This window comes from Oratosquilla oratoria, chromosome 7 (genome assembly GCF_046742065.1).
Source record: "Oratosquilla oratoria isolate Oo_2021 chromosome 7, ASM4674206v1, whole genome shotgun sequence".
Taxonomy (NCBI): Eukaryota; Metazoa; Arthropoda; class Malacostraca; order Stomatopoda; family Squillidae; genus Oratosquilla; species Oratosquilla oratoria.
In genome coordinates, this window is record NC_134783.1 from 81,509,809 (window position 1) to 81,534,347 (window position 24,539).

The window sequence follows — 24,539 nt, forward strand, 5'->3', positions numbered from 1 at the left end:
AACTGGAAACAATAGGAGTCATACATGGAAAACTATTGAATTGGATGAAGGACTTCCTATATGGAAGAAAAATGAGAGTAGTGCTCAGAGACAAATGCTCAAAATAGGAAGAAATGAGTAGTGGAGTCCCACAGGGGTCAGTGCTGGTAAGACAGATATGTGAGAAAGCTATAGGAAAAGGTAAGGGTGTTTTTTTGGCTTTTATGAATCTGGAAAAGGCTTATGATAGGGTAGACAGGAAGGCACTATGGGAGGTTTTGCAGATATACAGGATAGAAGGAAAGCCTCTAGGAGCTGTCAAGAGTTTTTACGAGAGTAGTACAGCATGTGTCAGGATTAGAAATGGAGAGAGTGAGTGGTTCGAGGTAAAGGTGGTACTTCGTCAGGGATGTGTTATGTTGCCCTGGCTGTTCAACTTATACATGGATGGGGTGGTGTGAGAGGTAAATGCAAGGGTGGTGGGGCAGGGATTGGAGATGTTTAAAGAAAATGGAGAAAAGTGGGAGGTGAGCCAGCTGTTGTTTGTGGATGACACTGCACTTGTAGCAGGATCAGAGGAGGGATTGAGGAAGTTGGTGACAGTTTGGGAGAGTGTGTGAAAGAAGAAAGTTGAAGATAAATGTGGGTAAAAGTAAGGTGATGAGATGTACAAGGGGTGAAAGTGGCAGCAGACTGGAAGCGAGGATTAAGGGAGAGCGACTGGAGGAAGTGGATAGTTTTAGATACTTGGGTGTAAATATGGCAGGAAAGGGTGGAGTGGAGGTGGAGGTAGAATGTAGATTGAGAGAAGCGAGTGAATGCCTTGGTGGATTAAAAAGTGTAATGAGGAATAGACATTTGGGAATGGAGGCTAAGAGGAGATTGTATGAAGGAGTGATTGTGCTGACAGTACTGTATGAGGCAGAAACATGGAACATAAGAGAGGAAGAGAGAAGGAGTTTGAATGTTTTTGAGATGAGGTGTCTGAGAAGTATGATGGGGGTTACTAGGCTGGATAGAGTGAGAAATGAGGAGGTGAGGAGGAGAACAGGGGTGGTAAGGGAGTTGGGAGATAGGGTTGATGAAAGAGTATTAGGATGGTTTGGACACATGGAAAGAATAAGTGAAGAAAGACTAGTAAAAGAGGTATGGAAGGCAGATGTGGAGGGAGTGAACACAAGGGGGCATCCTAGGAAGAGATGGATGGATGGGGTGAAGGGGGCTTTGGGGAAGAGGGGAATGTCTGTTGAGGAAGGGCAGGAGAGGACAGAAGACAGGGGTGAATGGAGAATGGTTGTATATGGATGATAATGTGATGCATAAGGTGGAATGGGTGGGGGGATGAGGGGTGAGGTAGTATGTGTGAGAAAAATTTGACGCAGCCCGAAGGGATTTCTCCCAGTCTTCTCCTTTTTTGCATGGGGGGGACAGAAAGGGGGGATCGCCGAATTTATGAAGTGGCCTTGCTGTGGATGTGCTGTGTCTTGTGACACTGCCTCTGACCTGGGGCAGTGGACAAAGTGCAGGGATGACCCATCATCCAGGAGGTGCCAAGATAAGAGAGAGAGTAGAGGGTGGAGGGGAGTGGAGTGTATTTAGGGATGGAATGGGTGGGAATGGTTTTTATGCCTTTTTCTTTTTGGCTACCCCCCTTGTAAGGGGGAAAAAGCCTTGGTATATGTATGTATGTATATATGTAAATGACATGGATGAAAGTATTGAATGTTACATGAACTTCTTTGTGGATGACGCAAAGTTATTAAAGAGAATAAACTCTGAAATAGACTGTGACTCATTACAGAGTGATCTGAACAAAGTCTCAGAGTAGAGCAAGAAATGGGAAGTAGAATTCAACATCAAGAAATGCAGTACAATCAAATTTGGGAAAAGCAAGAATAGAATATCAGGACAAAAAGTATGAAGTTGATGGAAAAGAAGTAAAGAAAGTAAATTCTGAAAGGGACCTAGGAGTAATCATCATCAAAGACATGTCTCTAGATAAACATATAAATAAAATAGTTGAAGAAACATACAATTTGTTGAGATCAATAAAGGTGACCTTTAAATACACTCAACCCTCAATTTAGCGGACCTCGAATTTGCAGACTTTTGATTTAGCGGACAAAAAAAGTGTGTCCGATAGTAACCGTGATATTCCGGACAAAGTCTGTAAAATGAAAATTTGTCCAATAGGTGTCCGGTAGTACCAGTCAAATACCAGACAAAATCTGTAAAATGAAAATTTGTCCGATAGGTGTCTAGTAGTAACGGTCAAATAGTACTGAACAAAGTCCGTAAAATGAAAATTTGTCCGATAGGTGTCCGATTGTAACGTATGTGCATGCCAAAACCTAACGGCATGGTTCAATTTCTTCTTCATATGTAATGTACTGTACCTTTTTATTACATATCTAATATGTATGTGCATGCCGAAACCTAACAGACAATTTTCTACGTAAAGGACTTATGTCCAATAGGTGTCTGGTAGTAACGTATGTGCATGCCAAAACCTAACGGCGTGGTTCAATTTCTTCTTTATATGTAATGTACATCATTATACATATGTACTGTAGCTTTTTATTACATATCTAATACGTATGTGCACGCCGAAACCTAACAGACAATTTTCTACGTAAAGGACTTATGTCCAATAGGTGTCCGGTAATAACGTATGTGCACGCCAAAACCTAATGGTGTGGTTCAATTTCTTCTTTATATGTGATGTACATCATAATACATATGTACCATAGCTTTTTATTACATATCTAATATGTATGTGCACACCAAAACCTAATGGACAATTTTCTACGTAACGGACTTGTGTCCGATAGATATCCAGTAGTAACGTATGTGCACACCAAATCCTAACGATGTGGTTCAATTTCTTCTTTATATGTAATGTACATCATTATACATATGTACTGTAGCTTTTTGTTACATATCTAATACGTATGTGCACGCCGAAACCTAATGGACAATTTTCTATGTAACGGACTTATGTCCGGTATCCAGTATTGGTAACGGATGGATCCGATTTTCAAATAACGGACTTTTGCAAGTAACGGACAAGGGTCTGCATGCATTTGTCTATTAAATCAAGGGTTAAGTGTACAGTGGTACCTCTACTTACGAAATTAATTCATTCTGGAAATCGTTTCGTAACATGAAAATTTTGTAAGTAGAAACGCTTTTTACCCTATAAATGCCCTAATCGGTTCCAAGCCCCTTAAAAAACGGACATAAATTTTTTATAAATTACAAAAATGCATCATAACCTGTAACAAATACATGTTAGAATTAAAGTACTGCACAATAAACATAAAAATGAGAGTTGTACATAATGTAAAGAATAACTTTTTTTCTTCTTTTTTGCATTTAATTTTTCTCTTGTTTTAACTGCTATCATTGTCACCTTTCGCCTTCTTTGGTTCAGGTTCACTCTCAGCAGTGGTTTTTGCCTGACATTTTGTAAAGAACCAATCCAAGGTCGTTTGCTTTTGTCGGCTTTTAACAATCTTTCGAAAATGTGCAAGGCAAACATCATCATAGTGAGCGAGAGCCCGACTAGTGAACACTTTTTCTGGGTGATTCTTTTCAACAAATTCCGAAACTTCATAGAATTTTCCTAAAATGTCTTTTATTCGGGCTGTCGGAATAATGGCTACCTCCTCTTCATCTTTACTGAACTCCTCCTGCACTGCCGTGTGTTGCATCACCTCCAACTCCCTCAGCTCCTCTGTCGAAAGCTCCTCATGGTGCTCCTGAATCAACTCGTCGATGTCCTCGTCATTCACCTCAAGCCCCATGCACTTTCCCAGCGAAACAATTTCGTCAACTTCAGGCTCAACTTTACCCTCCAACGCCACCTCGAACCCCTCAAAATCTCATGGGGCAACAGCATCGGGCCACAGCTTTCTCCAAGCCACATTAAGGGTACGCCTGGTCACCTCCTGCCAAGCCATGACGATTATCTTGAGGCAAACAACAATATCGAAGTGCTGCTTCCAAAAATCACGAAAGGTAAGCTGGGTGTTTTCAGTGATATCGAAACACCTCTTGCTTGAACAAGTGTTTTGTGTAGAGTTTCTTGAAGTTCGAAATGACTTGTTGGTCCATGGGCTGGAGGATAGAGGTGGAGTTAGGTGGGAGGTACAGCACCTTAATAAATGAGAACTCCTCCAGGATATCATCTTCAAGGCTGGGCGGGTGGGCAGGTGCATTATCGAGAATGAGGAGGCACTTGATGGGGAGATTGCTCTCCTCTAGGTACCTCTTAACAGCAGGGCCAAAAACCAAATTGACCCACTCAACAAAAAATTGTCTGGTAACCCAGGCCTTGGCATTGGCCCTCCATAGCACCTGAAGTTTTTCTTTTAATATTTTGTGGGCCTTAAATGCTCTGGGATTTTCGGAGTGGTACACCAGCAGGGGCTTGATTTTACAATCCCCACTGGCATTGGCACAAAGGGCAAGTGTAAGGCGGTCCTTCATGGGCTTGTGGCCTGGCATTTTTTTCTCTTCTACTGTGATGAAGGTACGGCGAGGCATCTTTTTCCAAAAAAGGCCAGTCTCGTCACAATTAAAAACTTGCTGTGCAACGTAGCCTTCATCGATCACCAATTGTTCAAATTTTCGCACAAATTCGTCGGCTGCTTTCTGCTCGGCGCTAGATGCCTTGCCATATTGAACAACAGAGTGAATTCCAGTCCTCCTTTTGAACTTCTCGAACCACCCACGTGATGCCTTAAACTCCTGATGTGGTTCTTGCGCCGAAGTTCCCTTGCCTGCATCCATCTTTACAAGGTCATTAAAGATCGCGGTTGCCTTTTCGCAAATTATGGTCTCGGTCACTGTGTCTCCAGCTACAGTACCTGGATAAGAAAATTATTAAGAAAATATTACAAACACTGATAAGGCCAAAACTGGAATATGCAGTGCTGATATGGTCACCCAGTACAAAAAAGAATATAAGAAAATTAGAATACAAAGAGCAATGACAAAGATGGCCCCAACACTTTCAAACCTGACATATGAACAAAGATTGGCCGAACTGGAATTGCTGACCCTGGAACAAAGAAGAGAACGAGGGGACCTACTAACTGTCTACAGAATTATGAAAGGAAAAGAATGCCTTGATAGAGAGGACTTAATAAAGAGGGACAGAGGAAAAACAAGAGGACATGCAATGAAACTCAAAAAGGACAACTAAAGAAGAGACCTGAAAAAGAACAGCCTCCCACACATAGTGATAGATATATTTAAGAACAAACTTGATCTTGCGAGATACAAAAATGGGTCACCACAAGCATAGCTCCCCTTCTCATAAAATACAACTAGGTAAACTAGGTAAATACAGCACAAACAACAGTCCCATGCTTCTTCCCAAGGAGATCTATGGGAGTGTCTAAAAACCACTGCCAATCACCGTGGGATTGCAAGTTTCCAGTCAGTGAAATGTGAGGCAATAAGTATGATAGGGTTGAGTAATATTGCCACGGTTGTATGAAAAAATGAGTAAACTAAGTGCATAAATACCTCTTGTAACAGTTTCTTCTTCATTGTCTGATAATTTTTCTTCTTTTACTTGTACTGTTCTGGCTGGTATATTGAAAGGACCAGGTTCACTCACTAGGCTCATGAGTCCTTCAATTACTTCCTCTTTGATAATTACTTCTTCTTTCACAACTGCTGAATTTTCTTTCAAGGGATCATCTGTGGGTGTAATCTTAAGAGGGTCCTCCATAGTTGCTTCTACTCTATTATCCTGAAGAAACAAAACAATATTTGTTTGAAGATGCCATGGTTATAGTTTCTTTTAAATGTAAACTTCAAGTTGAATATCAGAATTATATACATTGTATATGATTGTTAAAGGAAAATTTTTCATACAGGATTGGATGATAAATTGGGCTGGGTAAGAAATGAATGTGTAAACACTTTTAACAAATTTTCTTTTATTAACAAAAAGAGGTGGCTACACAGGAGTAAGTAACAACCTCACTCCTTTCACTATCATCATTCTTGTGCATTCCACTCCTTCCTGTTTAAACTATGTGAAGACTGCATCTCTCAATTCATCCCCTACCATGTTGCCAATTCATCCATATGCACCCCTCTCCTGGAATACATCATCAAATAAATTTATACACTCTTCTCCAACTCTCACTCACACCCATGCACATTTTCAATCATCAAACACTTTGAATACAGGTTCTTATAATTTCCTGGAGGATGACCAACTGCAGCTTCACCACCTCTTCAAGGTGCCCCATAGGATCAGTTCCCACCATGCACGGCAAGCCAAGTTAAAAGACACTTCCTTTGGAAAATCTATCAAATCTTCATACAAAGTAAAATCAGTTATCGATACCAAGCCTCCTCTTCTGCTGCAACCATAACTCATATGCTCTCTTTACTTATGCCTCAGCACAGGAACCTTCTGCAGTCTATTTATCCAAATACCAAGGGAGATAGCCAAGTCAAAGGCATGTACCCACTCCCACCCATTCCATTCCCATCCACCACACTTTCCCCCTTCTCATATTACCTCCTCATGGATGATGGGTCATCCCTGTATCCCGCCAACTGCCCTGGGTCAGAGACAATGCAGCAAGACACAGTACATCCACATACAGCATCAGATGCCTGAGGTATGATGATTAATGCATCACAATGCTCGTGTTATAAAATATAAAGTCACCGCTGTATTACTCATTTGCTTTCACTGAGTAATAATACACACAGAAAATGTGATTAAGCCAGTTCACAGAATTCAGGGGTCACTCAGCTACAACTACAAAATAACTATAATCAAGACACCGACAACAGCATCCTCATATACCCACTTGTGCTTCAAGAGACCTGCATAGCAGTCATCATATGGAAGAGGTTAATTGGCAACAACCTCCTTTCTATCCAGTACTCCACTGAAATATTTTGAAATATCTCTACTGCACCCAAAGAGCCCCCATTATCCCCTATTTTTCACAACATTCAGACACCTGCACAATGCATTTCCACATGGCATGAGAACAGCAGACTTACTTTCCACATTAGAAATAACTGATAATATCCTTCTAATTGCAACACCTACCCAAGCCCCTGTTCTCCTCCTCACCTCCTCATTTCTCACTATCTAGCCTAATAACCCCTATCATACTTCTCAGACTTTTCATCTCAAACACATTCAAACTCCTTCTCTCTTCCTCTCTTATGTTCCATGTTTCTGCCCCAGGAAGCTGAAGATAAATGTGGGCAAAAGTAAGGTGATGAGATGTACAAGGGGAGAAAGTGACAGCAGACTGGAAGTGAGCATTAAGGGAGAGAGACTGGAGGAAGTGGATAGTTTTAGATACTTGGGTGTGAATGTGGCAGGAAAGGGAGGAGTGGGGGTGGAGGTAGAATGTAGATTGAGAGAAGCGAGTAAATGCCTTGGTGGATTAAAAAGTGTAATGAGAAATAGACATTTGGGAATGGATGCTAAGAGGAGGTTATATGAAGGAGTGATTGTGCCAACAGCATTGTACGGGGCAGAAACATGGAACATAAGAGAGGAAGAGAGAAGGAGTTTGAATGTGTTTGAGATGAAATGTCTGAGAAGTATGATAGGGGTTATTAGGCTAGACAGAGTGAGAAATGAGGAGGTGAGGAGGAGAACAGGACTGGAAAGGAAGTTGGGAGATAGGGTTGATGAAAGAGTATTAGGATGGTTTGGACACATGGAAAGAATGAGTGAAGAAAGATTAGTAAAAGAGGTGTGGAAGGCAGAGGTGGAAGAAGTGAATATGAGGGGGCATCCTAGTATGAGATGGATGGATGGGGTAAAAGGGGCATTAAAAAAGAGAGGAATGTCTGTTGAGGAAGGACAGAAGATAGGGGTGAATAGAGAAGGGTTGTGTATGGATGATGCTGTGATACATAAGGGGGAGTGGGTGGGGGACAGGGGGTGAGGAAGTATGTATGAGAAATAATTTGATGCAGCCCGAGGGGATTTATCTCAGTCTTCTCCTTTTCTGCGAGAGGGGACGGAGAGGAATGGTCGCCGAATTCTTGAAGCGGCCTTGCTGTGGATGTGCTGTGTCTTGCGACACTGCTTCTGACCCAGGGCAGTGGACAGGATGCAGGGATGACCCATCATCCAGGAGGTGCCAAGATGAGAGGGCAGGAGAAGGGTGGAGGGGAGTGGAGTATGTAGGGGATGGAATGGGTGGCAGGGGTTTCTATGCCTTTTTCTTTTTGGCTACCCCCTGTGTAAGGGGGAAAAGAGCCTTTGGTGTATGTATATACATCTGCTCTCCTCTTTACCTCCTTTATCTTATGCTTTACTTATCTCCTCCTTTCTTTGTACCTCTCATATGATTCTCTTGTCCTATTTAAAAACCAATCTGTGAATGCTTGCTTCTTCTTTTCTACAACCTTCTTTGCTTCATCACCCCACCACTCACTACCCTTCTATTTCTTCCCATCCTCCTTGTTCCACACACTATCTTTACTCACCTTGTGACTCCCTCCCTGAAACATCCCCATTCCTCTTCCACTCCTAGTTCTACTCTATCCTTCACTCCCTCCTACTCTTCTCTCAGCTTCTTCTTGTACTCCTCCTCCTTTTCTTTCTCATCTAAGCAGTTTACTCTAAGCACCTCCCTACCTTTTGTCCTTTCCCTCTCTTCATTTATCCTCCACTCTCAACTTACCTTCCACCTAAAAATGATCTGACATTCCCTTACTCTCCCCTTAGAATATGTACATCCAAAACTCTTCCTACTATTCTCCTGGTTACCACTATATAGTCCATTAATGCCCTATCTACCACCCTTCCATCCACCACCCTCTCTCATATGTACTTATGCTTGACTTTCTTCCTAAACACTGTATTTGCTATCATCAACTCTCTAGACACATCTCCATCTCTCCACTACAATTTTTTCCTGGAACTCCACACTTTCCAACCACCCCATTTATTGGTTCATCTCCTACCCTAGCATTTAGATCTCCCAATATCACTACATTGACATTTCTCCTTAAACTCTCTATGCACTCATCTAAATCTAGCCAAAAAGCCTCCCTTTCCTCTACACTCTTCTCACCACCAGGCCCTTATGCACTTACAAAGACACACATCTCCCTTCCCAGTTTCACCTTTATTCACATTAACCTTGAAGAAACCTCCTTCCACTCCACCACATGCTTACCTATCTCTTCACATTCAAGTATGGGCACCCCTTCTTTCCCTCAACTTCACTCCTGACACCCTCCCAACTACACTCCCAAACTCAAACTTGCCCCTCCCTTTCAACTTAATTTCACTCAATGGCAACACATCCATCTTTCTTCCTAGAATCACATTGCCTATCTCTTCCCTTTTACTCTCATCTGTACCACATCCACACACATTAAAAGACCCAAACCTAAGGGTTCTGGTTGAAAAACTCCTTCCAGACCCTTTTATGCCTTTGCTTTTTTAAGAAATGTTCCTTTTGGGGCTACAAAGAGTAGGATGCCTTGTCCTATCGCCTTTTACGACTCAAGTAGGAACACTCAATGGCAGTATTCTTTCTCCCCTACCACAGGGTTCAGTGAAAAAGGAAATGAATATTCAGAGAAGTGGCACAGGACAGTATTAAGAGTGGGAGGACAGCATAACAGGGACAGCTGCAGTATAATAAAGTAGCATCTCTATGAATAGAAACTTCCTCTATCACAGACAAAATCATGTGGGACTCTGGTCCACAGGGGTGTCATATAGACCCTAAGTATCAGCTGAATGGTACTGAGCAACTTTTAATCCTACAATAATATGCAGCCAATACCACAGGTGAGGATATATGTATGTATATATATATATATATATATAACTCAACAAAAAAATTCTTATCTCCCTACTAACATTTGCACAGATGGTTCCTTCTTTGATCATAGTCTCCCTCAGATATAAAATCTAGACACCTCCCTCACCTCCCCTTTAATCTTTATTGCCAATTTTTTTGCCATTCTCACCATCTTTCTCCATATTCACAACTTTCCCCTCTCACCCTATATAATCATCTCTGACTCATGAAGTTTCCTGGAAGCACTCTCCACCCTCTATTTCCATCACCCATTTATCTAAACAAAATCCACTATTAGATAATCTAATTCTCCACTTCAAACCAATATCCTTTTGACAAGATCCAACATCAGTCCTCTTTAATACAATGGCTGCAAAAAAAAAATTTACACTAAGAATTTTTGGTTAAATAAACACAAAAGTACAAGTTAAATGGGTTTTATTCACCTTTTATGATTACAATACTTATACAAAATTGTCTACATTTTAGTATTTTGTCATATTTCCTTTCATCTTGATGACCTTCTTGATCCTCCTGGGCATGGAAGCAGTGAGAGTGGCGAAATACGCTGGGTCCATCGAAATCCATTGCTTCTTCAGGGTCTCCTTCAGCTCCGGCATGCTGCTGGGTTGTTCCTTCTGCAGGGTGTTCTTTATTTTGTTCCAAGCATTTTTGATTGGATTGAGGTCAGGGGAGTTACCAGGCCACTCTAGAACATCAATATGGTTGTCCTCGAGGAATTTCTTGACCGCTTCTGATTTTAGTGCTGGTGCGCCTTTGTGCATGAAAAAGTTGCAGTTGTGTATCTCCCAGAACTTCATCATGTGGTCACGCAGAACATCGATGTAGTTGTCTGACTTCATAGTGACGTTCTTGGGTAGGAAGAATAAGCCACCTCTACCATTATTCCCGCTGAAGGTGCCCCACACCATCACGCTCTCAGGATGTTTCACAGTTTTGACTGTGTACTTCGGGTCGTAGCGGGAGGCATCACTCGGGTGTCTAACGATCTCCGAAGTACCCCTGATGAGCCGGAACGTACTCTCATCACTGAATATGACCTTCTTCCACTCTTCTGATGTCCAGTGTTGATATTTCTTGCAGAACTGCAGCCTTTTCTTTTTCATGTTCTCAGTCAGAAGAGGTTTCTTGGCAGCTCGACATGCTGGTAATTTCAAGTCTTTCTGAAGTCGATGCTGTATCGTTCTGACTGTGACCTTCTTGAGCAGCTCCGGATGATTTTCTTTTAGTTCTAAGGCCGTTATACTAGGGTTTAACATCACTTCTCTCTTCAGGATGTGGTCTGTGCGTGGGGAAGTCTTCCTTGGCCGGCCAGAGCCCTCCTTCCTTCGTAGTGTGGTACCCGGGGGCAGTGCACCACCTGCTTTCTTGAGGCGGTAAATCGTCATTCTTGTGACCTGCAGCTCAGCCGCCACACGTATCACAGACATTCCTTGTTCCAATAGAGCCAGGGCCCGACTCTTCTGCGCCAAAGAAAGCTGACTTTTTACCATTGTGCCTGGTAGAAGTTGAGATATAGGGCGGGAAAGACGGGGATCGGGTTAAAAAAAAAGGGGGGTGCTCGGGAGCAGCCTACAGGTGACCCTCTCTCATTGAGCTCTGGTAGCTCACTGAGGAGCGATGCATGGGGGTGGAAGGGAGTAAGGAGGGACCAAGTGCACTACGTCAGCACTAGCTCTGCCACTTCTCGTATGGCGGGAACACAAATAAAAATGTTACGTCGATTTGCGTGTAACATTATTATTTACGCTCAAAATGTAAATTTTTTTTGCAGCCAGTGTACTTCCACCTGCTGCTTGCAACAGACCACTATCAGACCCTCTGATCTGCAATACAAAATATGAAGAGAAAATGATGAAGCACCTGACAAACCACTTGAAAACAAATGAAGCACATTTACACCCATACCCTCTTCCCATCTACATACTTATAGTTGGCACTTTGAAACAACAGCTCTTAACACTTAGCATACGAGAACACCGAGATCAACATCCTGAGGCTTGTGTGAACACACACACACACACACTGGAAAAATGCCAATATAGTGCCAATATGTAAAGGGGAAATAAGGAAGACCCAACGAATTATAGACCAGTGTCCCTAACGAGTACAATAGTTAAAATTTGTGAGAGAATCATCAAAAATAGATGGACGAAATATCTGGAGGAGAAAAATATACTGAACCCTAGGCAATTTGGATTCAGACAGGGAAGACCATGTACCACTAATTTGATCTGTTTCTATTCAAGATTGACAGATATATTGCAAGAAAGAGATGGCTGGGCAGACTGTGCCTTCCTGGACTTACAAAAAGCATTTGATAAGATGAAACACAAAGGCAAAAGCCAACAAGACTGTGAGAATCAACACAGTGTGAGATCGAAACCTTAAACCAATAAAGGTTTCGATCTCACACGGTGTTGATTCTCACATTTGATAAGATACCACACAGAAAATTGCTAAATAAACTGGAAACAATAGGAGGCATACATGGAAAACTATTGAATTGGATAGAGGATGTCCTACATGGAAGAAAAATGAGATTAGTGCTCAGGGACAAATATTCAAAGTAGGAAGAAATGAGTAGTGGCATCCCACAGGGGTCAGCGCTAGCTACGATAATGTTTGCTATACATGTCAATGACATGGATGAAAGTATTGAATGTTACATGAACTTCTTTGCGGATGATGCAAAGTTATTAAAGAAAATAAGCTCTGAAAAAGACTGAGTCATTACAGAGTGATCTGAACAAAGTCTCAGAATGGAGCAAGAAATGGGAAGTAGAATTCAACATCAAGAAATGCAGTATAACTGAATTTGGGAAAAGCAAGAATAAAATATCAGGACAATATAAAATTGACAAAAATGAAGAAAGTAAATTCTGAAAAGGACCTAGGAGTAATAATCACCAAAGACATATCTCCAGATAAACGTATAATTAAAATAGTCGGAGAAACATAAAATTTGTGGAGATCAATAAAGGTCTTTGAAATCCCTGGATATAGAAATGATAGAAAAATATTACTAACATGGATAAGGCCAAAACTGGAATAGGCAGCGATGATATGGTACCCAATACAAAAAAGAATATAAGAAAATAAGAAAGAATACAAAGAGCAATGAAAAAGATGGCCCCAACAAAGATTGGCTCAACTGGAATTGTTGACCCTGGAACAAAGAAGAGAATGAGGGGACCTACTAGCCATCTACAGGATTATGAAAGGCAAGGAACTCCTTGATAGAGAGGACTTATTAAAGTGGGACAGAGGAAAAACAAGAGGACATGCAAACAAACTCAAAAAGGACAGCTACAGAAGAGACCTGAAAAAGAATAGCTTTCCACACAGTGATAGATATCTGGAACAAACTGGACAAAAAAATAGTGTGTGCAAACACCATACAAGAGTTTAAGAACAAACTAGATCTTGCGAGATACAAAAATGGGTCACCACAAGCATAGCTCCCCTTCCCGTAAAATACAACTAGGTAAATACACACACACATGCACTGTAGAGCTTATAGTTTATGTAAGCTTCTTATAAACTAAAAAGTGTTTCTCAGTAAGAGTTGATTATTACTACATGAATGAATAAAGGAGATATGGCTGCTATAGTCAAGGTGAAATGTTCACAAATTATCATGCATACACATTTTCTCCTTTCACCTGCCTTGTCTTAACACATGTATTCTGATGCATCATTGAATCATCGTACATCAAGCAGTCTAATGCTCACACATGAATATTCAACTCATATCAAAGAGGTTAAGAACATGGCATCTCATCTCAAAGATGGTCATCTCATAACTGGGGATGACCTACCTCACTGTGCAGCAACCCCCCTTACTATACCAAACATCCTACGGGAATGATCCACCTCCAAGACTCCTTGCAACATCCTCCTACTACCGCATCTGCTTCCTCAAACAAAAATCACACTACAACTGATTTTAAATAAAACACCAATAACCCTATCATCTCTCCACACTTTTCTACTTGAAAAAGGACTCCTTCCCAAACTATATTTGCCCTACAGCATTTAAACCTAATGTTACACATTAATCTTCCCACAACTTAATACTATACTCCCTTATATATCCACTTCCTCCCAGCTAAACTAATTCCATGAACCTAAATATCTTTTGGTGGTGGGAAAATATTATCCATAATGACAGATGCAGTATTGACCTCTAGGGCATAATACCTACCTACCCACCCAGAGAAATATAACTTATCCTAAAAGATGAGGTACCTGGAGATTTTTATAGTTAAATGTCGATCTCATTTTAAACTAAGAAAATTACATGATATTGAGGTCTCTTCTTTTATAAAACCACCTGATTAAACTGTGATTCTTTAATACTAAATTAAATTTTTAATACTGTATTACAAATTACCTCTTGAGTAATTAAGAGTTGGTCACAACCGGAAATTACTTCCACTAAGGGCTTTCTTGTTCTGCTTATCACAGGTTAGCCATGGCATACTGGAAATGTAAAAGATTATACAGTAATTCAGAGTATTAAAATAGTATCTTCATGTAAACAATATTTGCACTGACTCCATCATATAGCTTCAAGCCAAAATATATGTCATCAAATCACTTAAAAGACTGACCATTCTCTGATAGCATTAAGTCCTCAACTTCAGTGTCACCAGGGAGATCTACAATAGCTTTACCTGAAAATTATATCACAAATAAGTACAGTGCACACTTATTCAAAGAAAAAATAACTATATAAAAAATAACAATAAATAAATTAATGAATAATAATAATACTGCTCTTACAGTTCTCAAACAATTAACAAATATCACTGATTAACTTAAAACCAATTTACAAAAAAAATTAGAAATGGCTAAGAGTTACTCCATTCATCCATCAAATAGGTCACTTCTACTATGTAATTAGCTCTCATGCATTATACAGGAATTTTTATTTGTGCATTAGTAACATCATCAAATTTTAAATGGATTGAGTCAAACTTGTGCAAATAGCTTTTAATATTATCTTAACAGTAACTATTCCAAGGTAGAAACCATTGTATTTCATCACATAACCAGCACTTCTGTACTTAGGGACTTTATTGTGTCACTTATAATCACTGAGGGGGGAAAGGAGAGCTTTAAGAAGAGTAGCAGAAAGTCGTCAGTGTTCTTTTTTTGAGTGGAAATTACATACATATACTAATGTATGTCATATCCTCCACCTTCTCACATTAGGAGAACCAACAACCAGTAACTACTGTCATCTTCTTACTGCTTTTACCCTGTGACACTGAAACAGCACTACACTAATAACAAACACAATAATTCAAAAATTCTTATTAAGTAGATCTATGGAAAGGCTTAAAAACAACAGCCATCAACTGTGGGGCTGTGCATTTCCAGTCCATGAAACCTGAAGCAACAATTATTATTATTATTTCACACTGTTCCACTCTACCATTTCACATGTTTACTGCCTATGATTTGAAACAGGAAGTATGTTTTCTGGTGGAAAACAGAAATATATGTGTATGTATATATATATATATATATATATATATATATATATATATATATATATATATATATATATATATATATATATATATATATATGAAGAAACCTTGGACTGATGTCTGTACTGTATTAGTGTGGGACTGTTTCTAATTACCAGCTGAAAGTAGTAAGATGGGAGAAGTTGATGAGTGCCAGCTCTCCTTGTACTTACAGGTAGAGGAAATACAGATGAAGTTGATAAAGAGATCTTTGACCCTGTCCAAAGACTGAATGTCAGCCTATCAGAGGTGCACTTCTATATGAAAGTGAATAAGTTGATAGGGTTTAAGGGAGCGTCACCAGTGATCATTCAAAAAATTCTAGTATATGAATGAATTTTTTGTAAACATTTCAAAAGACTCTCTATGATGGAAACACTCATACACAGTTATACAACTGTATTTCATTTCTTTTTTTTATACAGCATAAGATAGATAAAATATTGGCAACCTTTGGCAACCCCATTGCATAAAAAACATTCTGTATATTGAAATAGCATCAACATTTCTATAGCTATTTCATTTTTTGCTACAGAATTGTGCTTATGGAGATATTTGGCACCTCCTCCCACCAGCATACCCCACAAAGACAGTGGACAGGGCACCAGTACTCTAGAAAAGGTCAAAGGTGATGTTGCTCCTGGTGCTCTCACCATACGCAACAATTTTGATTCCTCGCCCTGTATTGTTGCTGTGATTATGGAAAATTAACAAGAAACAAGAGAGTGAAGCGGCAGAATATAGAAAGGGCCCGTGAGTGCCTGAAATAAAAATAAGAAGGAAAAAGAAAGAGGAGAAAAGCAGCACAGCTGCACCCAGCACTCTGCAAACATCTACTAGCCACACCCACCTTACACCTCCACCCACGCCACAGAAAAGGAAATTGGAGGTTTGCTATACATCGCAACCATCAAACAAATGGTTGCGAAAAATGGTCCAAAAAATTTATGTTTTTGTTCTTTCTGTTGTAAAATCTTTAGTTTTTCTTTATGGATTTTTGTTTATTTTTGTTTCATTTGAAAGCAAACATCATGCTCTTTATTTTTTACAGTAAAAAATTAAAGATTTTTTTTTATGAAACCTGAATTTTGCAGCATTTTTTAATCATTCAGAGAGGAAGAAAAAAAAAAATCAGAAGTATTAGTTTGATGAAATGTATTCAATATTTTTTTGTTCCCCAGACTCTAGGCTTTCATTTCATACCAAGATGAATGATGTGGAAGGATTTTCCATCAGGTAATTAGAGCTTAACAAGACCTCACTATATCTTCATCAAATATTCAATATGCCTTATATATATACATGGAACACAATGCCCTGAGGAATTATACACTACTGTAAGGGGTAATTATACCTAAGTTCATTAAATACATATTTGAAAATTTAATTTCACCTACTCTATAAAGCAATGCGACACTCCCTTAAAGATGGACAACGGGAAGATGGCTATGTGACATACTTCTAAAAGGACCAACTTATCCTGGTTCTCATCACTTGTTCTTCACACCCTATTATAATGGTAAATTATAACAGCTACATTCTTGTCACTATGCAAGCAACATATGTTCAATCAGTGTTACCATCTGTACAGAAGCTTCTGGCAATTTTTCCCAGAAATCAAATTCTAAATATCTCGGCCAACACTTGGCAAAACCTATTGTGTCCTAACCTAACCAAAGGTTTAGTTGTTGATACAATAAAATACAAAATGATGCTAAAGCCAAACCTCTTCCCTTCTCAAATCATAGATTGGCTCATTTCCACCAGGCCAGACACCCAAACTGTACCTTTTGGCATTATTCAGGGAAAAAAATAACCATGGCTATATTCCAAGGATGGATGCCATGCAGAATGTCTGAAAAAGGGAGGTACAGTGATGGTGGACTGGCTGGTGAGGTTATATAATGTTTGCTGGAGAGAGGGTAGAGTGCCAGAGGACTGGAGGAGTGCCTGTATAGTTCCTCTTTACAAGGGAAAAGGGGACAAGTGTGAATGTAGTAGTTTCAGAGGGATTAGCTTGTTAAGTGTAGTTGAGAAGGCTTATGGGAGGATCTTGATTGAGAGGATTAGGAGAGGAACAGAAGGAGTAATTGGTGAGGAACAGTGTGGATTTAGGACAGGTAGAGGTTGTGTAGATCAGATCTTTGTGGTAAGACATATGTGAGAAAGCTATAGGAAAGGGGAAGGATGTTTTTTGGGCTTTTATGGATCTGGAAAAGGCTTATGATAGGGTAGACAGAAAGGCGCTGTGGGAGGTTATGCAGATATACGGGATAGGAGGAAAGCTTCTGGGAGCTGTCAAGAGTTTTTATGAGAGTAGTAGAGCTTGTGTCAGGATTAGAAATGGAGAGAGTGAGTGGTTCGAGGAAAAGGTGGGACTTCGTCAAGGATGTGTTATGTCGCCCTGGCTGTTCAACTTATACATGGATGGGGTGGTGCGAGAGGTAAATGCAAGGGTAGTGGGCAAGGGATTGGAGATGGTTAAAGAAAATGGAGAAAAATGGGAGGTGAGCCAGCTGTTGTTTGCAGACGACACTGCACTTGTGGCAGGATCGGAGGAGGTATTGAGGAAGTTGGTGGCAGAGTTTGGGAGAGTATGTGATAGAAGAAAGCTAAAGATAAATGTGGGTAAAAGTAAGGTGATGAGATGTTCAAGGGGTGAAAGTGGCAGTAGACTGGAAGTGAGCATTAAGGGAGAGCGACTGGAGGAAGTGGATAGTTTCAGATACTTGGGTGTGAATGTGGCAGGAAAGGGTGGAGTGGAGGTGGAGGTAGAATGTAGATTGAGAGAAGCGAGTAAATGCCTTGGTGGATTAAAGAGTGTAATGAGGAATAGACATTTGGGAATGGATGCGAAGAGGAGACTGTATGAAGGAGTGATTGTGCCAACAGCACTGTATGGGGCAGAAACATGGAACATAGGAGAGGAAGAGAGAAGGAGTTTGAATGTGTTTGAGATGAGGTGTCTGAGAAGTATGATGGGGTTTACTAGGCTAGATAGAATGAGAAATGAGGAGGTGAGGAGGAGAACAGGGGTGGAAAAGGAGCTGGGAGATAGGGTTGATAAAAGAATATTAGGATGGTTTGGACACATGGAAAGAATGAGTGAAGAAAGACTAGTAAAAGAGGTATGGAAGGCAGATGTGGAGGGAGTGAAAATGAGGGGACGTCCTAGAATGAGGTGGATGGATGGGGTGAAGGGGGCTTTGGGGAAGAGGGGAATGTCTGTTGAGGAAGGATGGGAGAGGACAGAAGACAGGGGTGAATGGAGAATAGTTGCATATGGATGATGTTGTGATTGCATGAGGTGGAATGGGTGGGAGGATGGGGGTTGAGGTAGTGTGTGTGAGCAAATTTTGACGCAGCCCGAAGGGATTTCTCCCCGTCCTCTCCTTTTATGCAATGGGGGGACGGAGAGGGGGGGTCGCCGATTTAATGAAGCGGCCTTGCTGTGGATGTGCTGTGTCTTGCGACACTGCTTCTGCAGGGATGACCCGTCATCCAGGAGGTGCTCAGATAAGAGGGAGGGTGGAGGGGTGTGGAGTGAATTCAGGGATGGAATGGGTGGAAATGATTTTATGCCTTTCCCTTTTTGGCTACCTCCCTTGTAAGGGGGAAAAAGCCTTGGTATATGTATGATGTATGTATATTCTAAAGAAAAGTCTACCTATTTTCCCAATATATTTTCATATGCTGATTAATTCTGGTTCCAAAATTTTTGCTGATTAAGTGCCTAATAAACTTAATGACTTAATAACAGTCATAATCTAACTACCACAATATCAGGTTATATGGTAATAAGTGTATTAATTTCCTTTTTCTATCCATTACTAGTTGGGAAGATTTGATTCATGTCAGGGATGAGGCAGGTATGTAAAGGTTTATAAACCATCTTGACAGCTATTCTGGGAAGGACAAGCATTAAAGGGGTACCATGGCCCTTCTCCCTAGGAAATGTGTCAGTGCCCCTCTAATTCTTTCCAGTTTCAGCAGTGGTGCCCATATGGGCATGTTTACAAGCAGAATACAAACTGAATACATAGTATCATATGACTGAATACACCTGTGGCAAAGGATGGACACTGATCACACATGGGTCTAAATGTGTTGTCATTGTCATATGTGACCACAAGGATTTGAACCCATACTACATCACCATGAAGTCCAGTGCTCTACCGACTGAGCTAAAGATTAGGTTAAACTTAGGTGTTTGCTGGATGGATAGAGTGGTGGCACTAATTCCACACCTTCTGGTGGAGATTAACACTTCTAACTTCATGTGTGATCAATGGGCATCCTTTGCTGCAAGTGTATTTACATACTAATATATATTCTGTCTGTATTCAGCTTAAAAATGTTTGTAAACCTTACACATTCATATGGCCACCTCTCATATGGAAGGAATTACATAGGAGCACCAACATACCTCCTGAAGGTGAGTAGAAAGTGAGTAGGTCCCCCTCACCCCACTAAATCTGCCATCAGGAAAAACCTTAGTAAACTGACATAGCTTTGTTCTAATTAGTATCCAACATTCCCATTGCCTAAAAATGTTCACAAAACAAGGCAAGCATGTTGTGACTAAAAAGTATTGGACAGGAAATGAACCAGTGTTGATAAAATTCTGAAACCATGCAAACATGAATATTTAACATGAAATTTACATTGTCCAATAGCTCCTAACCTAATATAAGCTAAGTTACTTTAAGCTACACTAACCTATGATAACAATTAAATAGAAAAAAATAATCTTTAATTGGAAATTAGAAGAAAAGTACAAAATGTATTTGCGTGATATTAGAACAGAAACCCAGTGTCATCCAGGGCTGAGATGAGAGGGGTGTTACATGAGTTTTAATGGTATTTGTACAGCTGAGCACAAGAATTCTAGAGGTAACACCCACAAACATGATTTCCTCCCCCTTTCCAGTGCTAAACATGACAAAATACATTCTTTATCACTAAATTATTAGAAAACAGACCCCCTTATTTTGTCCAATCAAGATCAGAATAACAAATGATTTATTATACAAATAATGATCTGTGTTATCCACTACTTTTATTGTTTTATGAATGATATGATTGTGTTATAACTTTACTTTCCCTACTATAATGAGGAAAGAGCCTTTTGTATATATGTGTGTATGTATATACATATATATATATAGTGAGTCCTTATACGGTAATTCTTTATCTGGTAAATTCACAGTTACTGTATTTGGTAATTACTACCCTCGATTCTATCTATGGTAAGAAAAATTCACAGATACGGTATCCACTAAATATTTTAAAGAGGAAAGAGCAGGGAGAAGGTATGTCTGCCATATCCTATTATTACATGTTATAATGGGTTCGGTATACGGTAATTTCAATTTGCGGCAAGGTTTTCAGGAACACATATAATGTAAATGTATCGTATAACAAGGACTTACTAGTTACTGTATATATATATATATATATACATATATTCATAAAACACCTGAAAATTGTACAGTTGAGTATAATCAACATATTCATGCCAGTATTCTCTTCACCTTCATATTCTGCTTTAGCATAACTTTTCAGTCTTGATGTGGGTGTGTCACAATAAACATGATAAGTCATAAGAGGATATGGAGTAGCAATCCTACAATTAAAAAAGGGGCCTTACCTTTAGTCTTTACAAATTACTAAGAAGAACAGGACGCTCGACATTGCCCGCAGATTCCATAGCATTTGCTGCTGAAGTGTCTGCTACAAACTACATCTTTAGTATTTCTTAAAAGCAGAATTTCAAAGTATGAAACCACTATAACCCCCTGCAACTGAGGGTGTACTCTAAAATGTTTGGTCAAAATGTTTTGATCCGGCAATACTACGTCACTATCTTGGCAGTCAAAACATTGAGCTTATCTGAAGGAATAGGCTATTTTTACTGGCTGTTTACGTCTTACACTCTTACCATCTAGCATCCCTTGAGAAGATAAAAAATCGCATTTCGGTTTAATCTTTTCTTGTGACTGCCGCAGGCACAGCATATTTTTATTAAAAGTGGCGCCACAACTGACCCACACAAGGATAACCGGGTGACAATAACTAGAGTTCAATGCTCATTCGACCTTTTCTGACAGATGTAAACAAACAAATCGATACTGCCATCTATTGAGAAGCATTTCTAAACCATTCATTCTGACAGATGTAAACAAATTCGGTATTGCCGTCTACTGGCATCAATATAAATATAAATTGTAGACATATCTGTCTTCATTGCACATGAAGATATCTGTCAAGATATTTGTATTGTGTTTTTCTTTTTAATCAAGAATGTTGATTCCTCCTCAAACCTAAGAATATAAATGTCTTGACCCAGGGGTAGTCCGGTCCTGTTTGTGATGGCCCATCTGTACCTTGGAAGACTTGTTGGAGATTTGAGGAAACTGTCTTGACAGATGAATGGTGATGCTCCGGGCAGCGCGCTACTTCTGGTGTAAAGTTGTGGGCTGCAAGGTTGCCATATTTGCCTCTTTCAGATTTGTTTGTCCTTTATAGGTTAATCTAAAATTGTTCAATTTATATTTTCCTTCTATATTTGGGTAAAATATTCATGAAATCGCACCTGACCCTTGGGAGTTGCTTTTCGGTGCACGCGATATCAACAGCTAATTGGGGAGGGGTCAGGTAAAAGCAGAGAAGCTCCGCCAACTGACTCATGGCATAGTATGACTACTTCGCTTTCTTTTCTTTCCTCGTGATCGGGAGATGATCACGGCAGGGTCTGGAGCATTGTAAGCTATACCCATTCTTATTTAGGTGAATAATGATAAACAACAACAATAATAATAACAACAATAACAATAACAATAACAATAATAATAATAATAATAATAATAATAATAATAATAATAATAATAATAATAATAATAATAATAATAATAATAATATGTAGTAATTAATTGATTACAAAGGAGAACGTTAGAGAACTTACCTGGTTGAGTTCTCTAACTAATCGTCGGAAATTAATAGAATTCTTGAGGCTTTGATGTCTGTAAAAATCCTTAGCCGAGGTTTGATTGTCCTTCTGGTACCAGGGTCAAAGCTTGTCTGGCGTTCAGTGACTAAAACTTAGTCTCGTTCGGCTGGAGTTCTAACGAGCCTTCAAAACGGCTTCGAAGCCACGGGACAACTGATACTTCAAGTAAGTTCTCAAGTTCCCGATTTGTTAATCAAATTACAACATAGGCTTAAATAAATAATAAAGAGGGAGGGGAGTTTAATAATATTAATCAAAATTACGATAGTGTGGTACGAAGTTACAGGAAAGATTCCCGATTCGAAAATTAAACAAGCTTTCGGGAAATTGCGGTAGCTCAAGGTAAACAATGCCATTCCCGTAACAACAATTACCACAGCCTCCCCAACAACAAAAAGAAAGTGTTTAAAATATATAACACTTTCGAACAAAATTTATAACAAGTTTTTGCTTGCTAGAGACCTTACTAGGCCTCTAGAGGCCAGTGCAGTCCCACGAGTCGGCCTCACAGAGGTAGGTTCCAGAGAGACACAATCGTCTTGTAAAGAGTTAACCTCCTCTGCGTCTTAGACCTCTTCAAAGGGTTCAGACTCTAGCCTGAACATTAGGAACCCCAGGGGATTCATCCTCAAGGCTGGAACTCAACTCAGCATGGAGCTCTAGAGGGATTAAAAGTTTGATGTTCACTTTAATAGAGTTTCCATCAGGCTTAACGACAGAGACTGTGCATCACCTTGTCTTGGCCAGGAAAAGTTTCCACAATACGAACTAAGGGCCAGAAGGGTCTGGTCTTGAAGGGGAGTTTCAAAAAGGTAATATCTCCCTTTTCCCAGCTTCTAGAACTGTGATTTGCAGCTCTATCCCTTTCCCACAAGCTGACCAAGTACTCTGTCAACCATCGTTTCTTGAACTCTTCATAGAAATACAGCCAGTCCTCGTTTAACAACGGAGTATCGTTCAGAAGACCCCGTCGTTAAGCGTTTTCGTCGCTAAAGGAGCTTTTCCTACTTTGAGAGAACAATTGAAAACTGGCCTTATTCTAGAAGTGGAAAGATCATCATCCTTCAACACATGTCTATGGGGTATAAAGATTTGTCCAGGGACTCTTTTAGTTACTGGCTCAATAATACCCAAGGCCTCTTGCTGGTCAAACACAGCTTCATAATCCTCTCTAAGCCCCTTTTGCTCAAGTTTGTCATAAACCCTTTGAGCTACAGCTAGAGATATCTTAAGGTTAGAGGGAACAAGATCCACCAAATCCTTTTTCCACGGGATCTTCACATAGTAATGTCCATTCTTGAAGAAAATGGACTGTTTAAATTCATCAATGTGTAAATTATCAATATCCGGGGTCTGTTCCTCTTTAATACCAACGGACTCTAAAGAATAGAAATTGTCAAGACCATACTCAACATTAGAATTAATAAAGACTTCCTGCAAAGGATCAAATTGAGAACTTACAGGTTCTAAACAGAAATTGACAAGAAACTTTTCTTTGCCTAAACTTTTGGGAGGAAAATATTTAACAGTCTTATAAGACTGAGTAAGGGAAGTGCCTTTCTCAGTTTTCTTTAGAGAAACTCCATTGGTCTTGAAAGAAGAATTATAGAAAACAAGTGAATCTCCATGATATTCCTCTAAGCAATTAGAAGAATCCACTCCAAGGTCAGAGTCTGGTTTTATCCTCAAAGGCCTCTACTTGCATTTGAAACTATCAACGTCTTGGATTTCATTAGAGGGCATTTCAGGAATCCCCCTTATCATTCTCTTTAAGTAGAAAGGCTTCTCACTAGGAGGGATATATTGAGCCCCAGTCCCGTATGGAATGTAACCATTAGCAAGTTTGATAACCTTGCATGATGGGCTACCATACAAGGGGGCACTTTCAATTGAAAAGTTAGAGAAGTTTTGAAGAATATCGTTGCCTAGGATCCCTAAAACGTTCAGTTGGTCTCCCTTCACTTTTGGAAAACTTGGCGAGACAAAAAATTTGTGATTATTCATACTAAGTAGTATAGAAGATAAGGAAGGAATTTGTAAGGACAAGTTGAATCCTTCAATGGCAAAGAACAAACTAAACAAATTCATCCCTGAAGGGAGTTTTAAGTTAGCAGTGTAGTTAAAACCTCTTTTATTCATTAGAGGTAAACCAAAGGAAGAAAC

General features: G+C 39.8%; 1 protein-coding gene across 4 annotated transcripts in view; it reads right to left on the minus strand.

Moving 5' to 3' along the window:
- LOC143027229 (uncharacterized) overlaps window positions 1-21,849 on the minus strand; it is a 36,449-nt gene extending 14,600 nt beyond the window's left edge. Inside the window, exons 1-4 of one of the 4 annotated variants that reach the window (XM_076188443.1) lie at window positions 21,754-21,849; window positions 14,444-14,506; window positions 14,224-14,312; window positions 5,515-5,743 (exon numbers count right to left, since the gene is read on the minus strand). In XM_076188443.1, coding sequence (XP_076044558.1) covers window positions 5,515-5,722 — 208 coding nt within the window. In that variant the 5' untranslated portion in view covers window positions 5,723-5,743; window positions 14,224-14,312; window positions 14,444-14,506; window positions 21,754-21,849. Of the gene's footprint in view, window positions 1-5,514; window positions 5,744-14,223; window positions 14,313-14,443; window positions 14,507-21,017; window positions 21,668-21,690 lie in introns of those variants that run through there. The other 3 variants (XM_076188445.1, XM_076188444.1, XM_076188442.1) reach the window with 3 other exon arrangements.
- Window positions 21,850-24,539: the final 2,690 nt, after the last annotated feature.